The sequence below is a fragment of the Andrena cerasifolii genome, chromosome 8 (genome assembly GCF_050908995.1).
Source record: "Andrena cerasifolii isolate SP2316 chromosome 8, iyAndCera1_principal, whole genome shotgun sequence".
In the NCBI taxonomy this organism is placed as follows: domain Eukaryota; kingdom Metazoa; phylum Arthropoda; class Insecta; order Hymenoptera; family Andrenidae; genus Andrena; species Andrena cerasifolii.
The window spans coordinates 5,665,839-5,680,223 of NC_135125.1; the positions used below are offsets into that span (position 1 = coordinate 5,665,839).

The following is a 14,385-nucleotide window of genomic DNA, read 5'->3' on the forward strand; positions in this document are numbered from 1 at the left end:
GGTTTATTAAGTGCATATGTATTACGAACTGTGACCAAGTATTCTGAATATAGACAAAAGGTATTTGTTGTTTCCAGATTATTTATTCTCACTATAAATGAATAAGCTAGCTTTCCGTGTGTGTATACATATGTGACATTGTTGATCAGTAGCCAGGCGACTAACTAGATATTTTACACGTTCGTAGGACGCTGTGATAAACGAGCTGAAAAACAAGACGAGATTAGTTCAGGAGAAGAAGCTGTTGCAGCAGGACGAGGTTTACAATGGTGCTCTGGAGGACATCCTTCTCGGGCTAAGGTCAGAACCGTATCGGCGAGCGGATGCGGTTAGGCGTAGCCAACGCAGACGCATCGATAATCACAGACTTTCTCGCACCGCCGAGGAGCTGGAGCTCTAAGCCGCTTCTCATTCGGCGTGTGTTCGTCTAGTTTGTAAGAGAAGGAAAGAAATTTCTTTCTGAACGGGAAAATTGACTCTCGTGTCTCCGGAGAACTTGTATGTTTTGTGTTCATAATTTTCAACGTAAGTTAAAGCTCAGCGCGGTTCTGAACGAACCATAGAGTACACAATCGACGTACAGGTTCAGTTACTATTAGTACCTTCATTGTTTCTGATGCCTTATTAGGGAAATACGTGTCGAGCGACATTTGCACTGTGCAGAAAGAATTATATCATCAAATGGAGGTAATTTTTTGTCTATTTTGTGAATCACGTGTCTCAAGAAGTATGGTCACCTTTTATTTCTATGTCGAAAGTCGTTATTTATTTTTCATGTTACATGAGAGTGTAGCACATAATTTGCATAATAAGCGAGGCCCCAGAACTCGTTTGGAAGCCAGTTTCCAATATTAACGGAATGTGAAAAGAATTCTAGCGTTCTGTTAAAGAAATTAAAAGTAGCCTGTGTGTCTCAAACGACACCATACACCATAGGAAAGGTTATGGTTGTACGCTAGCTCCATCTGGACGGTACAACTTTTGCTTAATAAATTTTCCTCTAACCAGGGTTGCCAGGCGTACCGGATAAATGGCCGCGTGCTAGCCCGTATGACGTCATACGGTGTAGGAGAAGGGGAATACTTGTACTTGGTTGGTGACGACGTCACGGCGTGCCAGCGCAAAGCCAATCCAAGCTAAGTGACGTCATATATGCCAGTACCGTGTACTGGATCGCCTGGCAATCCTGCCTCTAACCGCTATATTTTTGAAAATAATCAAACTGCTGATAGTTGCTGAACTACTGTGTATTTCTAATCCATTTATTTGTTTATTTAACAGTTTATCGATCGCATTCGGATTTCGAAATTATTTAAGAAGTATATGTTGAAATTTTAAACTAGTAACCAATCAAAGAGCGAACTGTTCAATACGTTGCGGGAAAAGTTTTAGAGTCGATAGATGTAGTATTGGTAATTCTAGATACAGCAAGTCGAGAGAAATTCTCGAATTTCATGTTGAATTGTTACGCACATAAGTCACTTATGCGGTGCTATAAATTCGCCGAGAATCAAACCAGTTTAATTAAATTCTCGGTAACGAATCATTTCATTTTTAGCGAATGATAATAAGACGCCGACGTTCTGTGAATTGTTTATTGCTTTTTACCCTTTGTTGTACAAAGTGTTGGTAAACAAGAGCTTAGGGGCGCGTGTCGAAAAAATTGTACGATTATTTTTGCATTGTTTCCATGATTAATGTCCTTAAGTGATACGAAAATTGTTTGCGTTTAATTATTGTTGATTGTTATACGCGCTTGAGATATTTATAATTTTCAAATTTAACTAATATCTGTTGATCGTTTGTTCGCGAGAGCTTCTAAGAAAACTGGGGGATGAGACATTGAATGCTTTCGACGACCGTAAATTAATATTAGGTTGGTGCAGATGAAATCTCCGAGATGTATATGAAACTTTCAGCGAGTATATTTTTATTAATCAGAATTGATACAATTTTGTCAATCGAGAAATCAATGCGTTTATTTATTTTTCAAAAAATATCTGTGCTTGTGGATAGGGTGAATTGTTTCGAAAACATTTTTTACTCCTTCGTTATTAAATTATTTTTCTGTTAAAAATGATCTAAATGTTTAAAAACGTGATAATTGGTGAGAGTACTTCGTATCGTCATTGCGTGTAAAAAAAGGGAAATGGCATAGCTTCCACCAGCGTTGCTTTGAATTGTCCGTTAAGTCGCGAGGGATCCATTTATCTAGCTTCTTAACATTTTTAATAATTTTCAGGTGGCGAGCAACAGTCCTTAATATCCATTGATCGCTTTGTTCCACTATCTGCCATTCTACTTTAAAACAATTGGCGATCCACGAATCGTGTTAAATTCAGCTAGCTTCAAGTTTCATAATCATGTAAAATAAGTGCCATTTAGTATTACTTTTAATTAACTAATGACTGGAAAACTTTAAGCTACACGAAACCGACAATTCCATATGCACCAATCTAATACGAAGCACATTTATTCGTAAAGAAATTTCGACTGTTAATTTGGATGTCTGTAAAGCGACTTTTAAAGAGCCGTAGGTTCTAATTATACCATAACATTCCGTGGATATAAGGATCCAAACCACCTCACGCAGTTTGTAAACGAAACGTCTATTTTGCAACAGAACGATACGAAGCTGCATTTTTATATACATTTACAATTCAAAGTATGATTGCTCCAGAATGCAATTACCGCGGCATACTTCTTGCAAAGTCTGAAAACTATTTCTCTGATTAAAAACCGTACAGCTGAATAGCGAGTGCGCGCGCGCGCGAACAATTTACAATCGACGCGAACTTTTTTAAAAGAATCTCTTATTTTGATACACGTAATGCGTAGAGTTAGCCCAACTTGGTACATTCCGTCAGGACCTCAAGATACGCTCATATAATAATACACGCATAGTAGAATTTAGCGCAGTCGTTTCTACTATAACGCATATAACGAAATATTTCAGCCTACATTCTATAAAAAAAAAAAAAGTAATAGCATAGAATATAACAGAAATACGATTATAGAGTATTCAGGATAACTGGCATTTTGGAATATAGGTGTAACTAAATAAGCAATGCGAAGGAAGTTGATTAAAACGATCCATTTAAGTTGGCACGCGATACTACAGCATATATCAGAAAGTTGCCCGACGAAACAGAATTGTTAACGTCGGCACGTGCTTTCGAAGACGGACGACGTGGAATTGTTCGAAGGTGTGTGTTAAAATACCTATGAAGTGGTTAGTGGACAAACGGTAATTAAGGGGCATGTATTGCAACGATACATCTTAATACATGTTCGATCGGCTTAGCTTTTTAGAAAGCATGGCGGTGGAGAGCGGATCACTGTTCTTGTATATCCTGAATTCTTGGTTGAACGCGTGAATTGCATACTAAAATCGTGCGTTATAGTTGAGCCGACCTTTAGCAGTCTTTCGTACCCATTACCGTCTAACTCAGCGAGCCAGATATCAGAAAACGACTAGTTACGATGCGAATCGTCTTTCAAAGTGGTTTTGAAGCGCATCGCCAAGCAAAGCTTTCAGTGGGATTGCGTATAAATTTTCTACACAGCTTTTTTCGGATATTCACATATCCCGAGTTTTTTGGAATGTAATAAAATTTATATTTTCACTTTTCTACGTTTTTGATATTATATATATATATAGATATATATATTATCGATAAAGAAACCATGTAAATATTACTGTAATATATGAAATGCGCCGGCGAGGATGAAGAAATGTAATTACTACTAATTGTAGACGAATTGCCAATGTGATGTTTAGATAAGTATAACATCTTTGTGTTATAAATATTGCGTAAATAATATCGTTCGTTGCTGTATTCCGGCGATAAAAATTTCAAATGATTGCGACAGAAAAGAAAACATATTTTATGTATCTTTTGCAAAAGAAAAATGTAAATATTGTGCATTTTATTAAATAAGTTATGTGAAATAGGCATATGCTTTACTTTGTATAAAAATTCATTACAAATAAAAATGATACCGATGTACCATATAGATATATATATACACACACACACACGTGACCACCGATACATTTTTTCCACATCACGTGCCATTTTATTTAATTAATGCTTGATGAGACTAATTTTATAATAAATGCCACATTTTCGGTAATGCAACTTAAGCAACTATAAAGGGAAAGTTTATCGATTAGACCAACCATTTTCTAAAGTTTTATTTATTGTTTATGCGAATAGACTACATTATTACAATATTTCATGTAAAATATGTTTATATACAAATATACAATATACAAAAGGCACAGTATATCTACATTCCTTAGATCATGTATAAAAATGCAAATAAAATAAACTTCGAACATACATATGACTACCAGTAACGGACAGAACAGCTCTCTCTATTGCTTTAGTATTATCAGATGGAAATTTGTAAAAAATTGTGCTTTGCGTAGAAAACCGATATCTGTGCTTAAACAATCCACAACCGCGTATGTTTCGAAAACTGTTCTATCCATTTCATTACAGTGCTTTCAGTGCCGTACAAAACTCGCAGGAGGATATTTCGTTTCACTGTAATTTCTTACAAAATATACGCGTCTGTCCATTAATAATTTACAATTCAATGGCAAATACAGTAGATGTATAAATTTATTGCTATTAAAATAATTAAAATCCGTTCTCAAGATAAATTTCTCTTTACAAATGTAAATAAACTTCTATACAATGATTGAATATTCTAACGCAGTTAATGACCCATTAGCAAATTACAAAAGTGCGGCAGTACTGCTTCCATCCGTTGAAATAACGTTAATTATTCCTAGTTATTTAAGAGTAATAATTTCACACAGTTATAGTAAACCACAGATAATCTTAGCCCTCAGTTTTTATTCGTTGCCGTTGCTACCCGCCGTTTTTATTTAAATATTTTCGCGATCGCATAAAATAAATCCGCGTTCCATGATTTGAGAATGTAGGTATGCATATAAAAGTACCTAATGTAAGTATAATACAAATCATAATAAAATCGTTTTAAACGTATATATATATATATATATATATATTTATTTATATATAACACTGCTGTATCATCATTGTCAACGATATCGTAATAATAGAATACCTAAATCCCATCTTCTTTTCATGTAGACTGAAGTGTATAAAATCGATTAGACTGGACAGATGAAAACGATCTCGGCGTTTTTTTTTTTTAAAAATAGAAAAGCCATTTTCTCTTTACTTTTACCGATACTCTATCACAAAGTTATTATACGTTCACAGTCCGCGTTACATTAAAACTTTTGACCGTGTTTTATAATTTCTTTAATTACCTCACAACAGCTTGACAGAAAACTTACATGATACATAGTGCGATGTAAATTGATGTACAAAAGATTTCATAACAGTTCCCTTTACATTCCAAGCTTCGATGGAACGTGTCAGCAATGCTTTTCTTCGGCTAGTTCAAAAGGTATATATCACGCTTAAACCTTTATAAAACAAACTGCACCTATACATGTGCAGTGGCGTGCACTTGGCTTTAAAAAAACCAGGCTAGAGTCGTTATAATTAATCACAGATGGAAGTATAAGGTACACGATTAAAACAGTGTGGTAAACGAAGATTGTTGCCGTTTTTTACCTTAATCATTAATTAACGAAGTTGTCATATACACACACCCTTAGTTAAAAAATTTATTAATAATCACAGAACCATTAATATTCAAATTTTCTAACAGAACTTTCGAAGAGATTCCAATTTTCTTAAAATAAAAAAATCTTGGAAAATCGTTGCTCTGTTATTCATTGAAAATATTCAAAACATCACTCACGAGGTAGAAAGAAACGAAAAGGAACGAATAGACTATCCTTAAATGGAAATCAACTGTGGATGTGGATAAAATAAAAGTTGCTAGTGTGAGCTGTAGTAGTGGAACAGCATGAATGATATGACGTGGAAGTCCTTAGCCGTTTCAAGCATTACGAAATCTTTCATCAACACAAAGAATCAAAACGCCCGATCACAAGATCTGACAACAGTGTGACATTCCCTGATGAATCCAAGTTCCATCAGTTTCAAAGTGACATGGAAAACAACATTTCGAGCACCCTGTAGATGCTAAAAATCAAGTTTCTTTACCAACCCATCAACAGTGGATCATGGCTGAAGAAAAGTGATGATTTGAGAAATCTCCTTTGTCCAAAGAAACGGTCAGCCTGTACAGATAAACAAAATTATAAACTGTCACGTGCAAAGACATTCTCATTAAAAGTTTGCCGTGCATAGAAAGAAAGATACATAAAGATTGGGTGTTTTGACTAGATAGTAACCCCAAACATAGATCAAAGTTGTTCGAAAGGGTTGCCTTCCATTAATATAATAATTTTCAAGTTGCCATTTCAATCGTCGTACTTAAATTGTATTCCAAAGTACAAACACGCAAATAGAAGCACTGAAATTTTGGAAGAAATGGTGGAATAAAATCCCCTCTTAACTGATCAAGTGATGACTCGCCGTTGTGTGGCTGTGATTGCTGGAAAAGGGATGGCAACGAAGCATTAAGATTGACAATACAATACTAGTATGATATATTATTTTAAGTGCGGTAACTGTATTTTGTAGTAGTAGCTGTATTATGTGTGCCTTACATAGAATAAAGTAACTCGAAATTCTTCGTTTCCCTTATACTTCCATTCGATATTATTTATAACGCCTCTAGACTTTAATTGTTTTATTTCTCTGGCTAGAAACTTGCGCGCGCCACCGCAGGATTAAAATCTAAGTATCATGAAAATTTTCTACAAAATAGAGACATTTTAGACACGCGTTATATATCTACTTGGACTCACAGGTAAATTTTTCGTTCATGGATTGCCAAGAGTATGTATTCTCCTTTAAAATATTTCTATAAAAATTACAATTGGTATTCTCGATTAGCATTGATAGTAGAGGTCTTGAAGATCAAATACCCAGTTAATATTCAAGTATTAATCGATTAACCAATTAACCAGTTACAGGTACCTATACAAACATTATCCAAATAATAAAATTAATCCATTAAACAACCTTTCATTGAATGAAGCTGAATGCAACAAAGTCTATAACAGAGAATTATTAACAAATAACCTTATTGTTTGAAACTTAATAAATGCTTTTAATGAAAAATCGAGGACATCGATATAAGGCATCCGCTTGTTAATAACTCAGACGTATTTTATAGAAATAGAACAAATGCAGTTTACAATGACAGTAGTAGCTATTCAGAGAACTATAATGCAAGTAAATTATGTTAACTTAGTAACAAAAAAGTAAGCAGTGTTATTGAAATATAAAATCAATTTCATTAAATCGCATTTTTATGGAATAAGCAACTTTTGATAGATGCCAAGACTACATGATGCGAAAGTGGTTGACGTGGAAAAATATTGTAAAATTGGATGTCGGATACATATTTTTCTCTTAAAAAAGAAAGTTTGATGGTCAGATTAAAGGCCGTCGCGCATTTTGGCGAATCGAAGAAATTAATAATAACTAATTAATTTTCGCTGCGCTTCGGTTTTGTCGTTTCTCTTCTTATCGTCGCGCTTGGCCAAAGTGCGCGACAACCTTTATTGGTAAACATCGTACGATTAGTTATATAGTAATATTACCAATATCGTTTGACAAAATAAAATGGATTCCGAAAACAAGAAAATACAAACATAATATTCGGCCTTTCGCAAGGGCATATTTGAAAACTTTGGTGCAGTCTATTTTTCATATTTATGAAAGCAACTTCTCTTTTTTAATGGAAAAACTATGTCACCAAACATCCGACACATAAAATATAGCTTAATACTTGTCCACATTGGCCATTTGTACATAAAGGACTGTTTTCTCTCCCGAGACTGTAATATTTGCTAATAAAAATTGCTTGCATATCGATAATGGAACAGTATTCGCACTCTCCATGTTACGATGATTTATTCAGTTGCTAACATAATTTCAGTCACTAATATTATTTGTTAACAGTTATCAGTCATTTTATATCACTGTATTCCTAGTGCCATTTCATGAAAAGTATTTTTAACCCATTAACTTTAATTATCTAATTAATTATAATACGCGTGCGACTGGTTAACTGCGGCCACAGCATCTGTGTACCTGGATACTAATTGATCAATTGGTTACTGAACGATCAGAGAAATATTCCGATAACTGGCGAAGTTAAATCAACGGCTCTGATCGGTAGGTAAGTCTCTGTATATGCAGGGTATATAAATTGTATAAAATTTTATATCGTTCACCTTACAAACAATACTCCATTGGAGACATTAATAATGTTCCTACATTATACGAGTGCGGCAAAGTTTAAAAACATTCAAAGAATATCAATTAAACTGAGCCAGATTAACTTTACAGGAATGTCAGAAATATCAGTTACGAAAATACAGCAATTATTAATGTTAAATCCATATTGTCTTTGCATAAATATAAATCATGGGAGAATTTCAACCTCCTAATATTTCACATCGTTATGCTACATCTAAAATTTCTTATGTACAAACACAACAAAATATCGCTTTTATTCCCATTAATTTTCGAAACAAGTGATCCGAAGTAAAACTCTTTTGCGCACGTCGAATTTCACATATGCATACTTCCGTTACGAAGAGCAAAGAAAGCAAAGATTTTATGTAATAAGTGATCGAAACGTAAAATTCGTATAAATATGTGCACGGCTGTGATCATGCTTTTAAAAATATTTATATTAGCTGTTACATTAAACTAGTGGAAAATAAGTTATGTAGAAATTCATTAGTTTCACTTAAAACTCTTTGGTTTTATCATAAACACCATTACATAAAATCCTCGGTTGTAACAATGCTTATAATTCCAATTTTAAACACCGTCCCGTAATGCTACGATATTTCGAACTGCACGCTCTCCGTGACAAAACCACTTAATCGTTTATCCTCGTTATAATCCGACAGCTCTATTTTGATTACATTATATAACGCTAATTGCCACATATTTAAAAGAATCGTGAGAACAGAAGAAGAAAGACCTGGAAATATTTGTTGCAATATTTAATTCTGGCAAACTGCTGTTTAATGCAAACTGAAAAACCATCTTTGAACCTTTGTGTACAAGAAATAATAATACTGATTCGTGTGAATTTTCCTAAAGAAATTACGTCGAAATAAGGACCAGTCGTCAAAATCCGGGTTCAGCAGAACCATTATTTAATTATTTAAAACGAAAGAGAGAGAGAGAGAAAAAAAGAAAAACTGAAACATCACGTTTATTATGCTCTTTTCGTATAAATGTTTTTAATCTAATCTCTTATAAGAAATACTGAAGTTTACATTATGAACAAGAAACTATAAGTAAACATATAATATTCAGCTGTTAGAGTAATAATAACTTTAATAATAGCTGCTTACAAAATGTAATTCCGAGTTCGAAGAGAACAGAACTGAATTTAGAGGCACAGAAATAGAAGAACAAAGATATAATGAACGTAAAGGTACAAGAAAATAACACTGCTATATCGAAACATTGAGGTGTTGTGTACAATTCGGAAGTCGAGTCGAAAGAACAAAACAGAAATGATGAATTTACAAATTTTGCACACAGCAATTTGAACACAAACTGGCTAGTTTTATTTGGTTTATATGGCATGGATCTAGTATTTGGTTTCTTTGTTACTTAATATACTCAATGTTAACAAAGATAATTAATCTTAAGTAGAAAATAAGTTACTCTTATGTTTGCGAAGACTGGTTACACGACCAGCAATTTCATTATACATTTTAATGTAAAAAAGAAGAAGCATTGGATTAAATATCTGTACAAAATAGAAAATCTTAGCTAAACTATTAGCAAACTGATCCTTTTTTATACACATATATAAAACCATTATTATTGACAATGTATAGATTACAAATTACTATGTACAATAAATTGTATATAATAACCTTCTTACAACCCTTTAATATTCATCAAAAAGGATGGAAATCTCTTACTAATATATATATATAAATATATATATATATAGTCAAAATTTTCAATGTATGTTTTCCTTAGGCAGTTTTTACTTCCTTTGTTGTATAAAACTAACATGAAAACGTTTAATTTACTGTTATAAACAGAGGTAATCACATGATTTACATTGGTACACACAACGTGTAACATATAACGTACGTACATAATGTACACGTGTATAACGTATGCTATATGCGTACACGTTACTCTGATAGGCTTCATTCGTTTCTCATCGATGCTCTAACACTTATTTTAACTAGAATTTCGCTCCGCTACGTACCGAACGCTAATTTTTGAATGCATACCTTCAGATCCAAAGTTGTTTTCACTTTTTATATATACAATTTATCATTATTGGAGCATCAGCGATTCCAAATTTCTATGCAATATTGTGTCTTTGACGGCGTTAAATACAACTTTTATATTCTCTGTGTCCACGGCGGTGGTGAAGTGATGGAAAAGTGGCTTTCTTGGGTCCCTTTTGACGGATATAAACATATCCAGTATAAAATTTTGCACATCCTTCATGGAATGTGAATCTCCTGCGAATTGTGGGAAATACCAACGAACGTTCGTGTCAGGCGATCTTACTTTTCTATCTAACAAATCAGTTTTATTTAAGAACAAAATAATGGACACTCCACCGAATATCATGTTATTGACTATTGTGTCGAATATATTCCTCGATTCCTCCAATCGGTTGGTTCTCCTGCAACGTTGAATCGGGAATTTCATTTAACAATTCTACCCTTCGTCGTACAGAAATATTATTAGAATAACAACACACCTGTCCTCTAGCAATACTTGATCAAACTCGGACGACGACACAAGAAAGAGGATAGAAGTAACGCAATCGAAACATTGATACCACTTTTGTCTTTGAGATCTTTGCCCTCCGACATCGACGAACAAAAATGGGATATTATTAATCTGTATAACGAACTCCGAGATTCCTTTTGTAGCCTTTCTACAATGCAAAATATCCTGATGCGTGGGTACATAATCCTGCAAAGCATTTGATAATATTTCAGAACTATCGAATCATGTTTATAAAAGCGATACAATAGATTTTGTAAATTTATAAATAGTGTGTGTACAGAGTTTGGAGAATATTACCATTCTAGCAATCCTGTCAAGGCTGTCCAAAAAATATTGAACCGAATCACTCTGCAAAGAAAAATATACATTAAATACCTTTAATATTGGTTGCTGAATTTAAATTGGCCGACTTCTTTTCTTAAGGGGGGTTTGCGCCTCGTTGGGCAGACGAATAGGTAACTCTTTGTGAATTTTTTCTAAAAAAAAACGGTTCAACAAATTCGGTTCATTCATATAGATTAAGAATCTCTTTTCTTTTTTGTGTTTCAGACGAACTTTACAGTACTTTTCGTCAACGCCAAGACCACCCGATTATTTTTCAACACTCTTTTTGTATCTGCCATGTTTTTCTTTTCACTGTCACACAAAAATTCAGAACAATAGTTCAAAATACAATAACACAGCCTGCCAAACCTCAAATTAATTTGTCAAACCGTTTTTGAAGAAAAAATTCACAAAGAATTACCTATTTTTCGGCCCAACAAGACACAAAACCCCTTTAAACCTGCACAGTACTTGGGGGTAAGAAACACTTTGTGGTCACACGGGGTGTATCGCACTCCTGGCAATTCTTTCTTTCGTTGCCAATATCTCTGCAGATTTTTACACCTTAACATTAAAATTTAAAATTTTGGTGAATTTTAACAATAAATCACTTCTTTCCGCAACTATTTTTTCAACTACAAATTACATTTCTAGAGAAAGACTATTAGACCATTACGAATGTACAATTATCGCACAAAAGTTAAAAGATTCAGAGATAGGAAAATGGTAACTCGAAAATGACACTAGGGCGCGGGGAAGCCCGTGTGACCAATTTATGATTATTAGGTATGACCACGAAGGGTTGCGTGTAATACAAAGAAAACCTTAGGCCTAATAACGAAATACAAAATATATCTTACTAATTGAAATTCTCTTCGTCTATCGAAGGCCTTTTTGATCGACGCATCTTTCCATAAGCTCTGCAAAGCTGGTACGTAATGCAGAAATAATCTAGCATCTAATGCCATAGTATTTTCAATTTTCAGTAATTGGTAGCCGATATCATAGTTCTTAGGGTTCTCCCATGGAATATTTAACTTGTCGCGAGCATCCACCAATACCTTCATTCCCTTAATTATGTTTTGATAAATTACGTGTTGGTATTCTTTCATTAATTCAGGCTGAAAAGAAAAAGAGTACTGTGAACAATAACAATGTAAAAGTTGCAAATGTAATTTGTCGTTTGCCTGCATTTAAGTCACTATTTGTTTCAATAATAATTCAAAGGTGCCCACATATTCGTTCAACATCATTCCATGCACGGCTGACAACCTATTTTATGTACTGCAAGATGTATAATCAATGATTAAAAGCAGGATAAGTGGTAAAACAAACAAACTGATAAGTAGGTATGCTTAACGGCCTATGGCAATCCTGGTACTGAGAATACTTCTTATAGATTTGTTACATAATTTATTATTTCGTTAATGTTCACACTGTTCTCTTAATATTCACACGTGCGTTTTATTTATTTAAAAATCTTTTATTTATACGATCTACCTTTAAGATTTACTTGATTTCGAGGGGTAATTACTTGGAACTAAACACGAAACAGAAGCATTTCATGGTGTGTCTTTAAAATCGAAGATATTTAAGAAATAAGGAAGTAGTGGTTCAAAGACTGAATGAAACATTATGCGTCTGTGTCTCGGACCTACTTTCGCGTATATTCTTAAATTGTCTGTTCGGGTCAACTACCTTCCCACGAACTATGAATAAATACCGAAGTAGTGACGACAATAATAACAACATTAACAGAAATTGTAGATGAAACTGCTGTGTCCTGTAAATGAGTCACGCATCGAAGTGAAGAAACTGTCAATCAAGAGAATGAGAAGATTCAGTGGGATACGGTGGAAGGAGATCGAGCGAAAAACGAGGCGGTCGCGATCGGAAATCGAGGATGTCTTACCTCGAATTTAATCCCGTGAATAATTCGCATCTGTTTGAGGAATGTTGACTTTCCGCTCTCGCCCGCCCCGAGGAGCAGCAGCTTGACCTGTCGTCGGAGAGCTTGGCGATCTTTCTCCAGCATCCGATCGATCTCGTAACTTTTGTAACGCTGCTCCATCTCCTCGGGGCTGAACTTGAACCGCAGGCAACAAGTACATGACCACCGTAAGGACCCCGCCATCTTGCTACCCTGCTACCCTCCTCTACCTTCCTTCCTTCCTTCCTTCCTTCCGGCGTTCCTTCTGTCCTTCCGTGTCTGGCTGTCCTTCCGAACGAATATATCCTCGGATTGTCTAAACACTGTGCACGCGCGCACACACACACACACACACACCGCACACCCGTATTCGCACCTGCACAGTGCACACGAGTTCGCGTTCACGGGCTCGTATCGCGTAACGTAGTGCACCAGTGCACGTAATGATGGGGCTACCCCCTTCACGAACAACCTGTTCGTGATTGCACGGGATCGGCGCACGTCGTGATTCAGAGCCGCATTTCTCACTTAGGCGTAGCCGGGGAACACGACCACCGAACGACCAACGTCAACACACGCCGTAGCTCCGACTCGGCGTATACCGAGATCCACACCTACCGTTAATCGCGAGACTCACGCCGTTGGCTGCCCACGATCGTCTCTGGTTCCTCGCGAATTGGACATGATTAAATAATCGTTCTAATTACCGAGTAACAGAACTAACTCGCGCACTGCTCTCATCGTGCTTTATCTTCAGCTATGAGCCACGACCCCTGTCGCCTTTCGTGCAGAAAATTCTCTTCCTCGGCCAGCAGAGTTGTATCAATATGTACGCTTGCACATGACACGCACCAACACCTGTAGTATCGCGTCGACGAGACACATGCAAGAGTTCACCTATGCCAAACTACATGATAATAATGCGGGGGAAGAAATACGCGAAACGACGAACGGGAAAACGTACTCCCCACCACGACGACATATTTGTGTGAGATACTGTCACGACACACACACGCAGCACGCACGGCTCTGCAACCGACCGAAAGCGTACCTCCTGGTTCGGCCGCGTGATCGGTTTTGCGCGCTGTCATTCGTCGGCGGTCAGAAGACCTTTCTTTTTTCCTTTATCCTTGTCGATACTGCATCGCACGCGGCGACGGTTCCTCTTGAACATAGTGCGTCGTGCGTCAACGATCACACTGGATCACACGGTTTTGGCTACGTGGAGGGGAGCGGGCGATTCATTTTTCTCATTCCTCCGTATCATCGCCCGACGAACGGCTTTGCTCTGCCGATTTCTGTTAC

General features: G+C 35.8%; 2 protein-coding genes across 4 annotated transcripts in view; one reads left to right on the forward strand and one right to left on the reverse strand.

The window, feature by feature from the left end:
* The window catches only part of Frl (formin-like protein), an 84,052-nt gene extending 82,899 nt beyond the window's left edge, over window positions 1–1,153 (forward strand). The window contains exon 17 of one of the 2 annotated variants that reach the window (XM_076818711.1): window positions 188–1,153. In XM_076818711.1, the coding sequence (XP_076674826.1) occupies window positions 188–400 (213 nt within the window). In that variant the 3' untranslated portion in view covers window positions 401–1,153. The remainder of the gene's footprint in view (window positions 1–187) is intronic. The other variant, XM_076818712.1, reaches the window with a different exon arrangement.
* Window positions 1,154–4,185: 3,032 nt separating this feature from the next.
* On the reverse strand, window positions 4,186–14,057 carry Cta (Guanine nucleotide-binding protein subunit alpha cta). 2 transcript variants are annotated; one of them, XM_076818716.1, is made up of 6 exons: window positions 13,063–14,057; window positions 12,011–12,271; window positions 11,124–11,174; window positions 10,795–11,012; window positions 10,652–10,716; window positions 4,186–10,549 (listed from the first exon to the last, which is right to left on the reverse strand). In XM_076818716.1, exons 1-6 carry the CDS (start codon window positions 13,282–13,284, stop codon window positions 10,359–10,361), a joined length of 1,008 nt encoding a protein of 335 aa, XP_076674831.1. In that variant the 5' UTR covers window positions 13,285–14,057; the 3' UTR covers window positions 4,186–10,358. The 2 variants fall into 2 exon arrangements, with proteins under 2 accessions (XP_076674831.1, XP_076674830.1); XM_076818715.1 differs by having other exon boundaries at window positions 4,186–10,716; window positions 13,063–14,049.
* Window positions 14,058–14,385: the final 328 nt, after the last annotated feature.